Source organism: Denticeps clupeoides, chromosome 20 (genome assembly GCF_900700375.1).
Source record: "Denticeps clupeoides chromosome 20, fDenClu1.1, whole genome shotgun sequence".
NCBI classification, from domain to species: Eukaryota; Metazoa; Chordata; class Actinopteri; order Clupeiformes; family Denticipitidae; genus Denticeps; species Denticeps clupeoides.
Genome location: NC_041726.1, coordinates 6982411 through 7000776, shown reverse-complemented (window position 1 = coordinate 7000776; position 18366 = coordinate 6982411). Strand labels below are relative to the sequence as shown.

At 45.6% G+C, this 18366-nt stretch overlaps 1 protein-coding gene across 2 annotated transcripts in view; it reads right to left on the bottom strand.

Annotated features, from left to right (window-relative positions):
* thsd7aa (thrombospondin, type I, domain containing 7Aa) overlaps positions 1-18366 on the bottom strand; it is a 94559-nt gene that overhangs the window by 24379 nt on the left and 51814 nt on the right. For both annotated transcript variants that reach the window (XR_003743335.1, XM_028964150.1), the window contains exons 5-9: positions 13311-13466; positions 11093-11293; positions 5017-5211; positions 2307-2559; positions 842-957 (exon numbers count right to left, since the gene is read on the bottom strand). Coding sequence is in view for 1 of the 2 variants with exons in the window: in XM_028964150.1 (XP_028819983.1) it covers positions 842-957; positions 2307-2559; positions 5017-5211; positions 11093-11293; positions 13311-13466 (921 nt within the window). In the remaining variant the exon portion in view is untranslated. The remainder of the gene's footprint in view (positions 1-841; positions 958-2306; positions 2560-5016; positions 5212-11092; positions 11294-13310; positions 13467-18366) is intronic.

The following is an 18366-nucleotide window of genomic DNA, read 5'->3' as shown; positions in this document are numbered from 1 at the left end:
CAATAATGGCTTCCCAGGAACACACATGTGGGTCCGATCAGAAATCACATTACCATGTACAATCAAGGCAAACTGCCGAGTCAATGATGGGAATCGCTCGAATGCTTGTTTAAGAGGAAGCGCCCGTAGCGTCGAGCGTGGAAAGGCGGATTTTTGATTAATGTTGCCGCAGTCTGGATCCGGTCCGGAGCTCGAGGCAGGAACAGCTTCATCCCTCGCGAGAGGGAGCACCGTGTCGAAATTAAATCCCCGTTTATTTTTTTTTTTTAAGCCTTACTGAGGTCCTCCAGTGGGAAGAGGGGATGAAGAGGAGGTCTTTTATACCGTGAAGTTGGAAAGGCATCGGGATTATGGGCCGTCGTAATGCTCTACAAGTTCACGGCTTTGAAATTTGTGGAGAAAAAAAATGTTGGGTCAAGTTTAAGTGTGAAAAAAAGTAACATAAAAGGCAAAACTGCCATGGCAGACATTTGAAAAGATCTCTTCAACCGATGCTTCTCTGAGCGGCGCCGTGTCAGTATTTCATGCCGAAATCACTTCGGGGATTGACAGTAATTCTAACATCCGTGTTAACAAGAGCTCACAGCTCAAAAGCAGCTTGTTTCCCTGTGCGAAATTGTTCCAGAATTGGCTCCCACTTTCGCTTATTAGCGCATTTGTTCTAGTGCTTTATATAGAAAATGTTGCCTGGCAACAGCGCTTATTCCTCACGTTCCTGGCGAAATAATTCAGGATTTCATGCAGAAGGCCGAGCGATAAGGCGCGCAAGTGAAATCCGAGGCCATGCCGCTTCCTGACGCGCCGCAGGGGAGACGGATCGGTTTCAGCCGAGAGGCAGTACCTGCTGGGCAGCTGGTGGGGCAGGGGGTCCAGTCGCTGTAGGGGGTGGCGGTGCAGTCTCTCTTGCATGGCAGAAGACACGGCCGCACTGTCTCCGGACGCAGGCTCTCTGGACACCTATGGGCATGGAGCAGCGGTGAGAACATTCAGGACTTCCCTGTCAATATCTTTTATGTGCTGGGTACATGTGTCCGTATGGGTTTTGCTGCCTAATGCCACCGGCAACATCCGGTGGATCCATTCCTCCACAAAATTATCGGAACTATTTTTGGGGTTCCATTCCACAGGCAATGATATAATCGTTCCATCCTCTATTGAGTCTACCTTAGGTCTCTTCCCCTAGTGGGTGTCCCACTCTGATGTAGGACACAGCGGGGTTGTAGATGCTATTAGCTATGAATCACTATAAGTTTTGACTCTCTTCCACTTAAAACATTCTCCTAGGGGGTCTCTTTCAAAGACAAACATTTCAAGGATCTTGCAGGCACTTCTTTTAAATGCGAAGGTATTAGGTAAGGTTATTGCATTTAACACGATGAATCCTAGAATTAGGAACACACGGGCAAGAACCTTTGACTTGTTAATTGTGAATTTTTATGTTTTGTTAATTTGATTATTATTGTGTTTCAATTGCAAGAAGCAAAGAAATATAGAAATTCTAACAAACTGATTGTGTAAATTGAAATGGTATGTGGAACTATTGGGAATTTATAGCAAAGGCGAACTTATACTGTATCAAAATAGACACAATATTATCAATGTAATAGCGTTGTTCAATCTGCATAATGTCTGCAGATTGCTATGAGGCAGTCTCGGCTCTCAGCTGCCCTTTTCTGTGCTGCTGAAGTTAACACCGTTAGCTCAAGTGGTTGCTCTGGGACAGGCTCTGGTTGCCTTGGGACAGGCTGGAGCCCCTGACTGTGCTTCATGTGCAGACGCGTTTGGGAGTTCCCAGTGTGGAGGCTGCGCTGGGTGCCCAAAATAACCCCCAAGAATAAACTGCGGCTAATTTCCATACCCAGCAAGGGGCTTTGTGCGTGCCCGCCCTCCGTTGCCGCATTACTGACAGAATAATACCGCTATTAAGCTGAATAAATAACTAGATAATTCATGAATTCTTTCTCCCTTGTGAGCCGCCTCGAGGGGATACCCAGATGCTCAAAAAATGGCCAATTGGCTCATATCAGACAACTAGACACAGTCCTGTTCCGGAGACAAAAGGACCTTTTCCTTTGTTAAGGGCAAAAAAACAAAGGAAATGACCGAGCGTCTGATGTGTCGGAGACATCGGGCCATGGCACAGAGAAAACAGGGCCATTGGACGGCCAAATACCTGTACATCAACTGCCTCAGCATTCACTCATAAATATTCACAGTTGCTGGGAGTCGGGGACAGATGGAGTGCACATTCTTTTCAGCACAGTTACGGTCATTTTATTACCGAAAGGAAAAGAAACAAGCCTTACTTTTTTGGAGGCACCTGGCCCACATTGACTCGAACGCAGATGACCTTTCTCGTCTGCATGCCCACAGAGCAGGAGGGTTCGGTTCCACCAACCCCAGCCCCGCCGCGGCTGACGGAGGTGTTAGAGGAGGGCACTGACGTGTCCTCGATGCACTGTCCCCACGGGCCGGTCTGCCAGTGGTACACGGTGCAGGGGTGGTCGTTGCAGCTTCGCACCTCCTGTAGAGCACTGATGTTGGGGCACGGAGCACCACCTGAGGGTAGAGAAGCTACATTCATTCATGTCATTCGAAGACAGACTTACACAGGGGTTCCCAATCCTGTTACCGAAGTCCCCCTGACAATTGCTGAATGTTGGAACGAAAACATTGTCAGGCGGGTCTCCAGGAACACACTTTTTTGGTGTAAGGTTTTCAGGGACAAAGTCTCCATTGATTATAAGGATTTTGCAGAGGACAGCATCAACTTTGACCTATGATCTCATGTTGCTTGTCCAGTCTTACACCCCAGCTAGTAATCACCCCATCTGGTCTTGGGGGTACCAAATGGGCCTTCAGGGTACCACCATGTTGCTTGATGGCAACACCAAGGAGCCAGGCTCATTGACGTGGCGAGTGGAGTGCATAGTAATGGCGCAGGGCTCAGGTGGGCCAAGCACAACCCCAAACTGAGGTTGGCCGTCATTAGCAACCGTGATTTTCCAGGGAAACCGTACACCCCACAGAGAGGTAAGTCATTACCCCAGGCAAGGGGCATGGAAATGTACAAATCAATGTTTAAACTGGGACAAAAAAAAAAGGTGAACCCCACGTTAAGGTGGAGCACTCTTTCCAGAGCAAGTGAAAGAACGGGTAATTGACTTCTCCTTTGTAGCGCTGTGGGATAATGTCCTTGAGTAGGGCATTTATAAAGACGTTATTGATCTTTATCCTGTTGATCATTGGACACTTGGAGCAGGCTCGAAGTGCTGGTGCTGCAGATGCTACAACTGATGGATTCAATACAGGATAAAAAATATGGTTCAGCTGGTAAAGTACATCCCATTATTCGAATGCAGGTCAGGCAAGCGACATGAGAAAGGGATATAAAAAGCCACAGTCACACAGCACTGTTTAGAGGGTGGATTAGCGCTCAGCCACATGCCATTAACTGACCAGCTAGCAGCGCAAGCGCTAATCCTTTGTGCCTTCCTGCCTCTCTCTCCCAATTCGCGGTGATTACAGAATGGTCTTGTATCGCCTGCCTGGTGTTAAAAGCAGGCCGATGTTTCCCCGTTTCCCATTAAATCCTTCCCATGGACTTCAAAGCGTCCCCCTCCCGAGTGCTAGGCTAGCAAGTACCCTTGCTGACACTTGGAACAAGCAAAACAGATGGCCGGGTAGAAGTTGTGTCAACACAACTCTGCAGGACCGTGCCCCATACCTGCCATGAGCAGACGCTTGTCATCCATTCTGGATGTTGTTCGGTGATGCATTACTATCATGCAGGGAGACACGTCTCACAATTTCCACCAGGCTACGGGCCTGCTCTGTTCGCACAAACAGACAGCTGTGCTAAATCAGTAGCTATATTACATTTACATTTAAAGCATTTATCAGACGCCCTTATCCAGAATGACTTACAATCAGTAGTTACAGGGACAGTCCCCCCCTGGAGCAACTTAGGGTTAAGTGTCTTGCTCAGGGACGCAATGGTAGCAAGTGGGGTTTCTTCCGGTTCATAGGCCTATTGTTACCCACTAGGCTACTACCACCCCGCTATTAGCCATTCCCTTGGTTGGTGGACCAGCAGAAGCATTTGCCTGGTTGCACATGAGAAAGGGATATAAAAATCTTTTATATTTAGCGCTGGCAGTCTTAATCCCCGGAGGAACACTTGAGTGACAGTTTGAAAGGTGAGGGTGAGCTTTTGACCCGGAAGCACTTGACATCTGCATTTTGCGCCATTACAAATCAGACACTCATTTCCGCAGGTTTGCATCACTTATAGATGCTCATCACGTTTGCCGTGCTGTTATTATATTACTTTCTAAGGTTGCCACACTTCATGCAGAAAAATCAAGAATACCTAGCATAATAGGTGTGATGGTGAATCATAACCTAAACCATGGTCTCAAGAAAGTTATGATTTATGCTTAATTGATTAATTACTTTTCAATCTATAGACATACAAATGTAGTTTTCAGTTGATGCTGCCATTCATAACTACTCACAAATACAGGACAGGGTGGGAAATACACAATTTACTATCATGTATGGGACGATTACATACTTTACAGGATGTGTGGAAACCCTATATAACAGGACGAAATAGCTGAAGTTAAAAAGTAAGGGTCTGGTCTACATAATCATATGTTTCCTAATTTTCACTAATGTACACAATCTACAGGTAGTGGCAGGAGTGTGTTGATACCAAAGAGAGCTGGAACCTTCGGAACCTGAGAGAGACCTTTGGAAACAGGAGACAGTATTTTAGAGTTTATAGACTGTGGGTGACATCACACCAAGGTATTATGAATACAGGCAATCCTATCAAGGTCTAAGAAAACCACTACTCCACAAGATACTACTAATACACCAGTGCTTACCCTGCATCACTGTTACCCACGCTACTACCTGAGCAGTGGCTGTGGAGGAATATGTTACAAGTCATGTCATATCACATTATTGTCATAAACTTTGCCTGGTCTGCACAGCCGTAACAAGAATTACCTTCGCCTGCATTGTAGGCCAGGATGGAACGAGCCCTCGTCTGCCTGCCTTCGGTGTTCTTCCCCGAGCAAGTGTGGGAGCACAGGGACCAGGATGTCCAGGGGCTGAGGACGCAGTCTTTGGGACAGGGCACCTCACACAATACAGGCATGGGCAGGATGGCATCGCGGCACTGCTGCCTGTCCACATACTTCCCTGCGGGGGGGGGGGGGGGGGGGGGGGGGGGGGGGGGGGGGGGGGGGGGTTGGACACACAACGCAGCATGTTAATGTCAAACATTCACTCCTTCACCTGCGACAGTCTTCATTCAGTCTTACATCAGAAAATATGTCCGTGGCTAATCACGTTATGCCAAAAGCTACTTGTTAATAAGTCAATTTTGAAACTGTGCACTCGGGACCTACGGTATGAGGCAATGAGTGCAACCTGTCAGATTTTCCTCTAAAAAAAACACGGTCATGAATATATTCAGCATGGCTCATCATTATATCCTATTCTCTGGTGCAGCCTGACACTCCAAGACGTATCTATTGCAACAATTAACGCGCCCCCGAGGCGTAACTAAGCAGAACGAAAACTCAGGCGTCTAGTGCTGTTTCAAATGATGTCAACGTTAATACAATTGGGGCTACGCTGTTGTCTGAACAGAGGCGGTGTATTGCACCATCATATTCCCACTGTGCCACCAATCCGCCAAGGAGACACGTCAACCCGATTAAACGCCGTTCCTCGTCACTGTCGCTCCGGATTCTCTGGCGAGCAGAGAAAAAAAAATATGGCATGTTTCCTCCTTCCAGTCAAATGTCTTTTCAACGCGAACACGCCGTGCACTCATGCACTTTAACAGAATCTGGCGCGGGCTAATTTCCCCCAATGATACATTCTTTGTTTCCGATGAAATGCACCCCCAGCACGGCGGATGTGTGGAATCCAGGTTCACCGGAAGTTCAGAGGCTGTAATGTGATGATATATATGCAAGCCTTTAGAAGAACCGACGGGGTCCGGAGCGATGACTGTATGTAGGGTGATTCTGCAGCCCTTGCTCTGGCAGTGTTTGGTTTTCATAATTTTGAGTTTGGGGTGGGGGTTTTCAATGTCATATTATTTGATAAGACTCAAACATTTCTGGTGAAGCCCCAGAATGGGATTACCAGGATTGATGTATGTAGGGTTTCCAGAAAGACCCCCATTTGTTGAACCTGATGTCCACAATTAGGACAAGACTTGCATCGATCCCAGGACCCCACCCTGCCACAGCAGAGCTGGATCATAGCCCCACAGAGGGAAACCACCAAGTCAGATGTCACGCCTGGACCCCAGGGGACAAAACAAATCTATTCTCATCAGCATCAGACAATAGGGATCAATAAGACCTCAGTGGGGGGGAGGGGGGAGCTTGTGAGAACAATGGAGAAACTGAGACTGGCGGGGGGGGGGGGGGTTGCTGCTCGTGAGGATGGATATGGATCAACATCCAGATGGAAGTCTTCCATGTCAGCAAAAATCATTACTCTGCTCATTTGACATCAATCATTTCCTTGGGCGCAGATGCCCAGCACATCTTCAGGAACATGAACGCTGGAATGACAGCTAATGGCGTTTGATTGTGCAAATGCGGAGGGAAATGATCCTTTCCAAGAATGACGTCCCTGACTTCCAGGAAGTGTGCAATTTGAATTGCAAATTGGCAGACATGAAGGAATATGGGTAAACAAACACTGAAATGATACCACCCCCACCCCGTGGTGGTGAAATCTCCCACCTCCTTTTTTCCCCTCCAACATGCATAGTAATCCACTGAGGAAAGCAGATCTGAGGGAGGAGAGCTTCTCTCTGCCTGGTGACGAACTGCAACTGACGTCTCCTCGATCCAATTCTGTCCGATTCTGCACACTGCAACGTTTCACAGCAAACGAGGAGGTGGCTAAATTCAAGCTGACTGTGGAGCTGCTGCGAAGGTTAATTGAATAGAAAAGGCAGGATCCGACAGTGCAGTCGTCAGATTCTCAATGACTAGATGGAAGGGAACACAGGAAGGGAGGTGACTTTGAAAATAAATTGTATTATTCCCATCAGTAGATAGGTACCTGCTCTTACCTGTATCTCTGTAGTCTCTGTAGTACAACCATATGTATACAATGGAATAGGTCAAGAAAATATTTTAAGGGTTCAAAATTCAGGCCCCGATTGTGAAATAAATGAAAATTATTGTTTTTGTCATAGTGATACACAGCACAGTACACAGTGCACACAACAAAATGTGTCCTCTGCATTCAACTGTAACATGTACAGTGGGCAGCCATGAAAGCAGCATGTGTGGGTGGTGCCTTGATCAAGGGGTCCTTAGTGGCGCCTTGACGGTTCGGAATGCTAGGCCACCGTGGCAACCCCCTTTTCTTTTTTATTGAAAATTGTAAATGTAGTTTTTCCAACGAGTTGATCCTTCATGGACCGGCAATGCATTTCTGGGCAAAATCTGATGGATTCCTTGGATAGGTATTTTATTTAAATAGCTTAAATTCTTATATTTGCATGTGGAAACAATTACACATGGGAATTAACTGACTGCCAGTCTTGGCTGGAAAGGACAGGAGTTATTAAAAGAGCAAGATTGTGTATAACTGCTTTATTTCACAGAAGGACATGGAGCCACTAGCCTTTAACATGCTCATGTGACAGATTTAATGAGTGTCACCACCATAAAACTATATCAGACTGTCCTTAATTTGGGGCAGGAGTGGCCTAGCGGTTAAGAAAGCGGCCCTGTAATAAGAAGGTTGCCGAAGGTTCGAATCTTGGTCCCCACACACTGCTCCCTGGGCACCTGTCGTGGCTGCCCACTGCTCATCAAGGGTGATGGGTTAAATGCAGAGGACAAATTTCACTGTGTGCACCGTGTGCTGTGCTGCTGTGTATCACAAGTGACAATCACTTCACTGTATTTATTATTATTTGTTATAGTACAACAACAAATATGGGTTCCTTTACTGCAGGATTCTAAAAGGTGACTGAGACAGTGGTCAGAAGTGATGAATAGCTGACGGAGACTGTTCATTGCCGTGGTGACAGCCAAGGTGTTGGCTTTGTGACACCTTCAACTGCTGTGAATGGGGACCTTGATAAGGAGGCTTTAAAAGCTGAGTGAGAGCCACCCAGCCCCCCTTCCCACCTCTTTCTGATTCCCTTGAGTCCTCATTAATATCTGAGATCCAGTGGCTTCGGAATGTCCTGGTAATTGCTATGTTCACACACTCAGATTTACCCGAACAAGGAGACAGAAGTCCCTGGATATGAAATAGATTTAAATTTCACAGTCTGTAATTGATTAATTAAAGCAGACAGGGTTTCATCCATCTCAGCAGTTTAATGAACACTGAATCCAAAAATAAAAAAAGAATGCTTTAATAACACTATATAATAAAATCTGAGGAAGTCTCAAATCTCATTTTCTGTCTTTGTAATTGTTTGATTGTGCTGGGCTACACTTATATAGTCTATAATCTAAGGTCAATCACTTGCGATAATTGTCGGCTGAGAAGAATGCCCTGTGTACACATCTTTGTTAAAATATTTAATCAGCTATGCTCATTTCCCACTTACATCATATTAATTAGAGTGGAGGAATTGAAAATGAAAACAGGACTTAATTAAAATTTTCCCCCACTTTCCTACTTTAAGCCAGCTAAAAAAAAACATGTTGCATTAAAAATGCATCAGAGCAACCTGTTTTGATTTATATATGAAAATATATGAATTACATGAAAATATATTTTTTTCTGGCACAATTTCAAACTATTGTCCTATTATCTGAAAAAATATTTTTACAATGCTTTGATACTGTGTTGTAATTGTAATTGTAAATTGGTTACATTTTCTGGAGGAAAATGTATAATTGAATTATATATTCAATTATATGATTACAATTTTAGTAACAGTAATATAATAATATTTAAAAAATGGTATACAAAACTTGACAGTCCAGTCACTGGACTGTCCCCACACCATATCCCCCCAGCCCCCAAAAGCCATCACTACACATCATGATGCAATCAGTGTCTGCCATTACAAAGTAAAAAGATGTGAGAAATAGAAAGTAAAACACTCAATATTAAATATATTTGACCTTTTGCATGTTTTGACGCATTGTTGCGCGACCAATAGGAACAATGCATTAAAGTGGGCTCTGAAAACAAGATGAAGGAGCGATTGATTGTAGCAGTGATTATAACACTGCAAAGAAGGTGGTATACTGGAGGAAAATGTTTCAAAATGGTTAACAGTTAAGAATATTAATCCATATTTTACAAAAGTATTCTAAAAGTAATTAAATGTTATTAATTACATTACTTTCATAAAGTAATTGAAATAGTTACACTACAATAACATTTGTAACAAATAACATTTCCAAAGTAATCTTCCCAACACTGCTTTCATAAATGCAAGCAACATACGTGTACATTGTATTGGTAATTATGGACAGCTATAATGATAAATTATGCCAACAAAGTGTCAAACTGCAGTCTTGTTCCACCTTGCTTTGCACATTTGCATGTTGCAAGAGGCGTGTTGCTCATTAATAGCCTTTTAAAAGAGACCTGCCTTGAAGCATCATTCCAAGTCTGGCCTTTAACAGCTCAAACAAAGGAGGAGCATCATTGACATCCACTATAAAAACACCAATTAAGGCACCGGGCTCGGGTCCAAGCCAGCGCACCCACCGGAGCAGTTCAAAAGGCCGCAGCTGCCGGGTCTGCTGTGCAATCTGGGTTTGTTAGTGCATTTTCACGCACAACACGTCGTAACACGACCCCCGGAAACAAGCTCGGAGACTCTGGAGACGGACAAGCTTACAGCAATTAGCATCAAATACGGCAGCCAAGGCGTGGGATCTTTCGGCCGGAGCAGGTCTTGTTTCTTTTTCTTTTTTTTAGAATAAATGCAGATTTACTGATTCACATTAAGACCTGGCTTCTTAATGATGCTGGGAGGTAATAATGATGATTACAAACATCACTGAAACTATCCTACACCAGAGTTCAGCACCATATAGACCTGAATATTAAGAAAACGTACTATAAGGGGACAGGGTTTTAATGAAGATAATCTATAAACATTACTTTTTTCCTGTGCTTCTAAGCCTGCAGTATTAAGGCATTAAATGCACCAAGCTATCTCACTTTCTTCATTCTGTTTAATTAACCCTCACCAAGGACATTATATTTGTTCAGACAGATGCATGGGCCCAGGAAGAACAGCCAAATGCATTAAATGTAAATGAAAAGAACTCATTCCATTTAAGACCTCACAAACTATTCACCTTGCAATAGTGATGAAATAACAAGACAAATATTCCAAATAAGATTTTTATGTCCCATGTGAAGTATACTGCTCACAAACATTATTGCATTCATTTGCAAGCACAGATTTTTCTCTGCTAGATATGCATTTTCTCTTTTTTCAGTAAATGTGTATGATTATGTAATGAAATTGCATTGTAACTCTTAACTTCATCCTCCCTCCATTCCAAGTCACGTACACTAGACGAACTGGCAACTGTAGATGTGTGTGCATCAGTGAATGTTGTGTGTTATTGCCCTGCAGTTGGCTGGTGGGATGGGTTCCACGGCAGCCACAACCTTGAATAACAGGACAGTGAGTGAATGTCTGTGAATGTTCTCAGTCATCCTGGTCATGTTTATCTAAAAAAACTGGACTTGTCATGGATCCTTGACAACGTTTCGCCTTTCCATTCCAGAGGGCGTTCTCAAGTCGGAGTGAATGTGGCCATAACTTGGGGTAGGATGGTTCAAGAATCAATCTGAAACCTGAATGCTACTGTTACAATTTTGTGAATAAATATATATGATATAACTGTATCGATGCCAGCACGGCATACGGTGACACAACGAAATGTGTCTTCTGCTTTTAACCATCATCCTTGGTTAAAAGCAATGTCGGGATGGTGCTTTGCTCAGTGGCACCTTGGCAGTTCGGGATTCGAACCGGAAAACTTCTGATAACCTTCTGGCTACTTCCACTGCCCAACGTAAAACAAGGTCAATTTTCCTTGCTCACCTTCACTGTCAACACACTGCACGTGTGGAATCTGCGTGCCCGGCCCGCACTCCTCGATGTCAGGGATGCACTCTTCCAGTTTCACCAGCAGCCAGTCGTAGCAGCTCGGCTCGTCACATGGTATGGCCTCGACAAGGTGAGGGCAGTTTCCAGTTCCTCCAGTCGGTTCGTTCACAATTCGTCTCTTCCTCAGCTTGAAACCTTGTGAAAAATAATAATAACTATTACAAAAAAAATATGTAATGAGTTCAAAACCGGCTAACGCTGGTTAAATCAGTGTGACGGGCGGAATGTGGCTCGCACGATAGCCATAATACAACATTTAACATGACAGCCCATTAAGCAGGAAGATGACAAAAAAATGAGCTCGATATAATGAATATTTTTATTCTTCCCTCATTACAACAGCTTTTATCCGAAGCTGCTAATGTGTTCAGCAATTCATTAATACGGCAGGGAGTTTCATGCTGCGGGGGTATTCCCACTCTGGCACGAAAATTAAGAGGGGCCCGTAACCAGAACCAGCCCAAGGTCATCTACCCACAATCCCTCCAGGCCCTAATCCACGCTGCTGTCCGCGGCCGATAAGGGAAGTCGGGCCAGAGGGTGCCGTCTGGTCGGTGTTTTCTTTTTTCTCGTCTGCCTTTCACTTAATCAGGAAGGTCAGCGTACGGCTCACTGTCGTCTGTAGAGGCCGGCAGTTTTACTCGGGCCGGGGGTCGTGGAGGGATGTGTCCAGGATCACAACGCTTCCTGTCAATCACACGTGGAGAAGGTGATGAGGTGTCCAGACTGAGACGAACCGCCCTTCCCCCCTGTATCCCCCACAGACCAGGACCGAGGTGGGGGGTGTCAAGGGTGATCTAACGAACACAGTGGGCCAGGGCCTCTCTGTAAACTCTCTCATTTGAGAGACCACCAGACATTTCTGTCACCTGATTGAACAAGGGCCACAAAAAATCCAATCCCAAAGCCAGAAATCCTATGATATATTGAAAATGGGGCTCCCAGGGTTCTAAAAGAACCAACCAAATCACTTCAAGATGCCACATTAGCCTCCAGTCACTTTACAATTTGAAGTTTGTTTATGAATCTAAACCTATGGGTGGTATGATATAATATCTAGCACATCATGAACAAAGTTTCATTATCACACCTTTATATCCTGTATTCTACTTCCATTTTTCTATGTTGCATGACACATGCTATATAAATAAACCCCCCAAAATAGGCCACAAGGGTTTATCTTCACATCTCACTTCTTGAGCTTGTGTAATAAATATCCCATTAAAGACCAAGTGATTTACGTGACACGAATGCATCATGATGTGCCTTCTGCTGTTGGTTCATCATGCGGCCGGAGTGCGTTAATGAAAGCACTACTCTGTACAGTACGCATCTAAATTTTATTAGATTTTTTTTTTTTGCGAACAGCGCAGCGACACTCCACTTCATTATTACAGGGAATTAAATAAAGACGAGGCACCCCACAGGCTCTCTGAGTCCATGCCTCCCTTGGGTGATGAGAGTGTGGCGCAGTATGAAGCGCGGGGCAAAGCCGAGAGAGACGAAAAGAGAGAATCCATCATTAAGATGCATCGCTGAGAATTCCAAACCCATCCCTTCCATTCGAGTCGCTTCATTAGGGGAAAGTCAATATGCATTAGTCATGACGCAGGCCACCGTCCCGTCGATAATTAACGATGGAGCCAGTGAGCACGTCAGCTCCCCTGATGGACTAGCCCGACCTGTCACCGCCTAACAAAGACGGAGGAAAGGCGGCGCCCGTTCCATTGGAGGCTCCCTCTTTTTTGCGCCATTGCTCCGTCTTTCATTCTCTGGCTCGTTTGGCCTCATAAAAAGGAAACGTATCTCCGTCCCAAGCAGGCTGTTATAAGCAAAGCTTTGTGAGTCCGAGGCCAAGGGGGCACCCGGAGATACATTCCGTTTCAAGGACAAGCTATAAGATTCCCCTGTAATATGGAAATCAATACTCAGGCCAACTCGATACTATAATTTCGAGCCGATTTGGAGCGTGACATTGAATATGAGGAGCCAGTAAATTAATTTTCCATCGTTTAAACCCATGGGTGAGACTGGCAGCTGGGACTGGAGCTCAATGAAGACGTAATGGGTGGCCTTTAATTAAAGGGTGCCTGCATTATCCGGGACGAGAAGAGGTCGTTTCAGACATGGGAAGGTGCCGTCGCCGTCGTACCTTTCTTGGCTGACTGATCCTGGCAGTTTTCAAGGGTGCACGGGCCCCAGGCGCTCCACAAGGACACCTCACACTCCACAGGGCAGGGAATGTGGCACAGCTGGGTGGTGTTGGGGGCCACGCCCAAACACAGGTCATTGTCCACCGGACGAGAGGCTAAAAAACAAAAAACAAAACATTGTTACAGGGGGAAATATACTGTGGCATTACAATATTATTATTCAAATTTCATCAATTATTGAAAACCCACACGAGAATAGAATTTAATGTTTTGCAGATCAAGAAACCCTACAACTTTTTCATATGTGCTATTTAAATTGACTTATTTCATTTTTTTTTTTTTTTGAGAAAAAACATCCCAAATATATTGGGTACAAATTAGCAAGGAACTATCATTAAAAATGACAGAATGACTATAGAAAGTAAGTTCACACATTATAAAAACATATATAAACACAGATAACACAGCAGATATTCAGCCTGACGTTATTCTTACGTTGCCTCATATTTTCATATTGCTTAAATTCAGCGTATGCATGCGAAAGCTAAAACGCGACGAATAAAAATCACTGAAACATCAGCGGCTCTCCACAAGGTCGCCGCCGTGATGGATCCGCCTCCACCCCTCCCTGCCTCATTCACATGCAAATTGTCCCGAGTCGCTGTGTGCCAGTTGGGGGTGCAGGTGGATGCGTAACAGTGGCGATTCTTTGTTTTTGGCTCGGTTGCGAGTCGGATTAATCCTGTGATCGCCAGGGCCTTCTGATGAAGAAGAAGAAGAAGAAAAAACCCTCCGGCGGCGTGCGCTCAGTCATGCGGTGACGACATGGCGGCACGCCTTCGAGTGTGTTTGACCGATGTTTACAGCAATCACCGCTGTGACGGCCAGCCGTCGGAGAACGAGTGCTGACACCTGAAAGCGCGGGGCCCGAGCATTTACTACGACGCGGTCCCCTTATCAGACGGCCTTCCGACAGGTTTTCCGAAAAGGAAAACCCACTGTCCACAGTCTGCGGCCGCCAGATCCCTGCTGAGCGGCGGCGCCACGCAACGTGATTAATGGCAGGACGCTCGCGTGTTGACCTTGTTCAGGTGGCGCCCGGCTCTCTCTCCTTCTCTCACCCACCACCAGATGGTCTGGACTTCACCTGCCCAGGGGTTCCGAAGCCTAATTAGAGGCCCTCGCATCTCAGGAGCCCGCCGCCCCCTTCCCACCCTCTACCCCAATCAACGCAACATCATCATCAATAACCCACGGCACGTCCTCGGAGCCCCGACTTGGCACGGCGCCTCACAGGTCTTCCAAAAATATCACTGTTGCAGAACCACTCGCACTGTCCCCACCCGCACCATTCTGACATTGCTCCACCAGTCAGCAACCGACCTGTGTGTTGAGATGTATTTGGGCCAAACCTCTACTACGTCAAAAAAGTAGCCCGTGCTTTCTATTCATTATCAGTGGGGCGGCATTAGAGGTGTGAATCTCCACTGGCCTGTTCGTGATTATTAATGCATCGGTTATCGATGCATCCCATCAAGTATTCTACATTACCTCACATGATGAGACGAGAGTTAAGGCCTCATTCACTTTACTTTACTTTACTTTATTTAGCAGACGCTTTTATCCAAAGCGACTTACAAGAGGAAGACACCAGCAATTCTCGTTCGATTTCTATAGAATATCGAGTTTACAAACTAAGAGCCCTGATAAGGCTCAGACTTGTCAGTGAAGAGCATGCTCGGAGATTGTTGGGTGCTAGACTAAGAAAAATTATAATGTATTTATACATTTTGTATTTGTTTGTGCAATGTGTACGCATGTGCGTGTGTAAGTGTTAGTTCACACGGATGTCTGAACCAGGCAGACTAAATGCCGACTGTTAGAGCTCATTAGAGCAAATGAAAGCGCCCACCAGTCGAGCACCGGTGTTCGGTCATCTGCACGTTCGGATGCCGTCAAATAAACTGCAGTGAAACGCGAATCGTCCGCAGCTACAAAAAGTGCAGCAAATACGCTCATGGCGTTCAGAGGGCGCTCGTTTCGAACGTCCGTTTGGACAAGGCCAAACTCCTACTGTGTTCAGATAAGGCAGCCAAGAAACGTCATTATGGTAAACTGGTTATGTTGTGCACTGCGTCGATGGTGCGTCGCGATGCATCGATCATGAGATTAATTTCTGCATTAATGACTGCATAGTGAATTACTGGATCGGCAGGAAGTGTGTTTTCTGGTTTCGAGACCCTGCACGCAAGGGGTCGGAGTTTGCGGGGATTCCGGTCAGGTGAATTCGCTGGAAACGCACCACTGCAGACCACTGGCTCGCTTGCGGCATGCTAACAACGTGGAGTCGGCCGGCTGCGGGGTGCTGCATCGATTGCGGCGCGTTTGATGTGGGTGGGGGGGGGCGCGGCTTTGAGGAGGGCAGCAACAATGCACGTCAGAAACGGGGAACCTCCTCTCAGCGGCGGTGGGCATTAATGGATCCAGACTCCCGCCGCTTCTCATGTCTGAGCCCCCCTACGGAGTGGAGAAATAAACCACAAAACCAATCCCAGGCCAAAGCAGGGGAGGCCCTGGCGCTCGCTGGACCTCGGACGGCTTTTGATATGTAAAAGGGGTCACTTTCGTTTTCATCAGCGGTTTGGCATTCACAACACGGGTCTTGCGGAACCGGCCGTAATCCTTGAGACCATATTTGTATTTTCCCCGAACAAAGCTACCGCCTTCCCATGTAAATGACTTGCTCTGCGCAGCACCGGGAGGCCAAAAAAAGTCCAAAAATATGTGCCTGGCAACCAAAAACATCTCACTTAGCCAGATGAGGATTTAGCCGTCATCCATGAAAGCAAATGACAAGATTAGGGCTGCTTAAGCAGGACTTGCTGTAAGCCTCTATTGTTCAGCATCGATAATAAAGAGCCGTGATTTTTTTTTTTTCTCTCACGGACACCAGCACCAAACTGCCCACAGATGCTCTGTATGCAGACTGCTCTGTTTGCCTAGTGTTCGTATTACATTTTTGAGTGGTCAAGTGCCTTATTGATTTTTTGTCAGAAGAAACAGAGCCTCGATCGGGGAAAGAAAAAGTGAGTGGAAAGCAATATAAAAAAAAAATGGATTTGTTTAACGGTGGAACGTATCAAAGAACTGACACTGACAGTTGAGGATGAGGGAAAAAAGCAAAAAGAAAAAAGGTTTAAAATGAGTAGATTCCTTAAGATTAGGCAGATTGGGCTCAGGGGGACGTTTTTTTTCCTTCATGCACAAGTCCAACTGATTCTATGGCACCTCAGTGGCACCTTTGGCGGATCGGGATTCGAACCGGCAACCTTCTGATTACGGGGGGGGCGCTTTTTTAACCGCTAGGCCACAACTGCCCTAACAGCCCTAAGACCTCAGAATTCAAAGGGGCTCTAGCTGTCCTGATCATGAAGAGTACAGTTAGCTCATACTGTCATCATATCACTACTACTGCCATTATTATCAGAGCATATCATACACCACACACACTTTATACTAAATGCATCCACACACTGATTGTCATATTACTGCTACTTGTCTGCCTGGTTTGTCTGGTTTGTCTCGACCTGCACTATTTTATGGGTCAGTGCACAATGCCTTTTGTCATGTTTTTGTGTTATTTTATTTGTACTATGTGTTATGTCTTTTTGCATACTATCAATCTCCAAAGCTTCGCAAATCTCGTCTCTGTGAACTTGTACATAGCGAGATGACAATGAAGTTCACTTTGACTTTGATCACTGTAATAATAAAATGCTCATTGACACTGGGCCAGTGGTGGCCTAGCGGTTAAGGAAGCAGATCTGGAATCAGAAGGTTGCCGGTTTGAATCCCTGAACTGTAGAGGTGCCACTTCGGTGCCACAACTGCCAAGTCCCCACACACTGCTTCCCGGGCACCTTTCATAGCTGCCCACTGCTCACCAAGGTTCACCTTTGTTATGATGAGTACTCATTAAATCAATAGAATGCTAACACGCATTAATTCAGATTCATTTTCTGTGGAATGAAAAGACATCACAAATGCAAGTACTATTAACAATAGTTATCTTGGATTTCCAAAATTCATTCCGGGTATAGATTGAGTGTCATCCTCAGCTCAGACTTTTCATTTCCTAGGCAGAGTACTGTTCTCACTCCTTCACATTTAGGATTTGATAGGCCATTCTAAAGGAAAAGAAATGGGAAGAAAAGGTTGACATGTGTCAAATCGACTACAGCCATCTATAAAACATATGCGTAGGCTCTGCATGCCAGCCCCAAGCCATCTTTTCAGAGATCTCACGAAGTACCATCGCATCCACCATGCAATGCCAACTCCTGACATGAGTGCTCATTAGAATGAAACACTTTGCAATAAAAAAGCCAGGAGTGTGGTTACATGTACGTTCAATTAAAGTTTAAAAGTGAAGTGCAGCACAGCACACACTGTGAAATTTGTCCTCTGCATTTAACCCATCACCCGGAGTGAGCAGTGGGCAGCCATTAGAGGCACCCGGGGAGCAGTGTTTGGGGACGTTGCTTTGCTCAGTGGCACCTCAGTGGCACCTTGGTGGATTGGGATTCGAACTGGCAACCTTCTGATTATGGGGCCGCTTCCTTAACCGCTTTGTGCTGACTTGGACTGGCATCTTAATCATGATAGTTGCCTTCTGTCCCATTGGAAGGGCACCAATATGTCAAGTTTCGATGACAGTAAAGGCACTCAGTGAAGCATCTAACTGGGAACCCGATCGTTTTTTCCGTGTGAAGGGCAGCCAATGGAGCACTAGTGGGACAACACCAACCCCACCAAGTTCACCAGTGGTTCTCAGTCTGTCACTGCTCTCAGCTGGACTCTCTTTCAGTGCCAGATATCTGACAGCCCCGCCTCCGCTACGATCCATGGCCCACAGCCGAAAGCTCAAAAAATGGGTCAAGTCTCAGGAATAAAAAAAGAGCTGTGAGGTACACACCGTCCCGGGAGTCGCCGGCGCGCTCTGACTGGTGGAGAGCAGCTGGACTAATTTGAATAAGTTCGACGCGAGGCGCACAA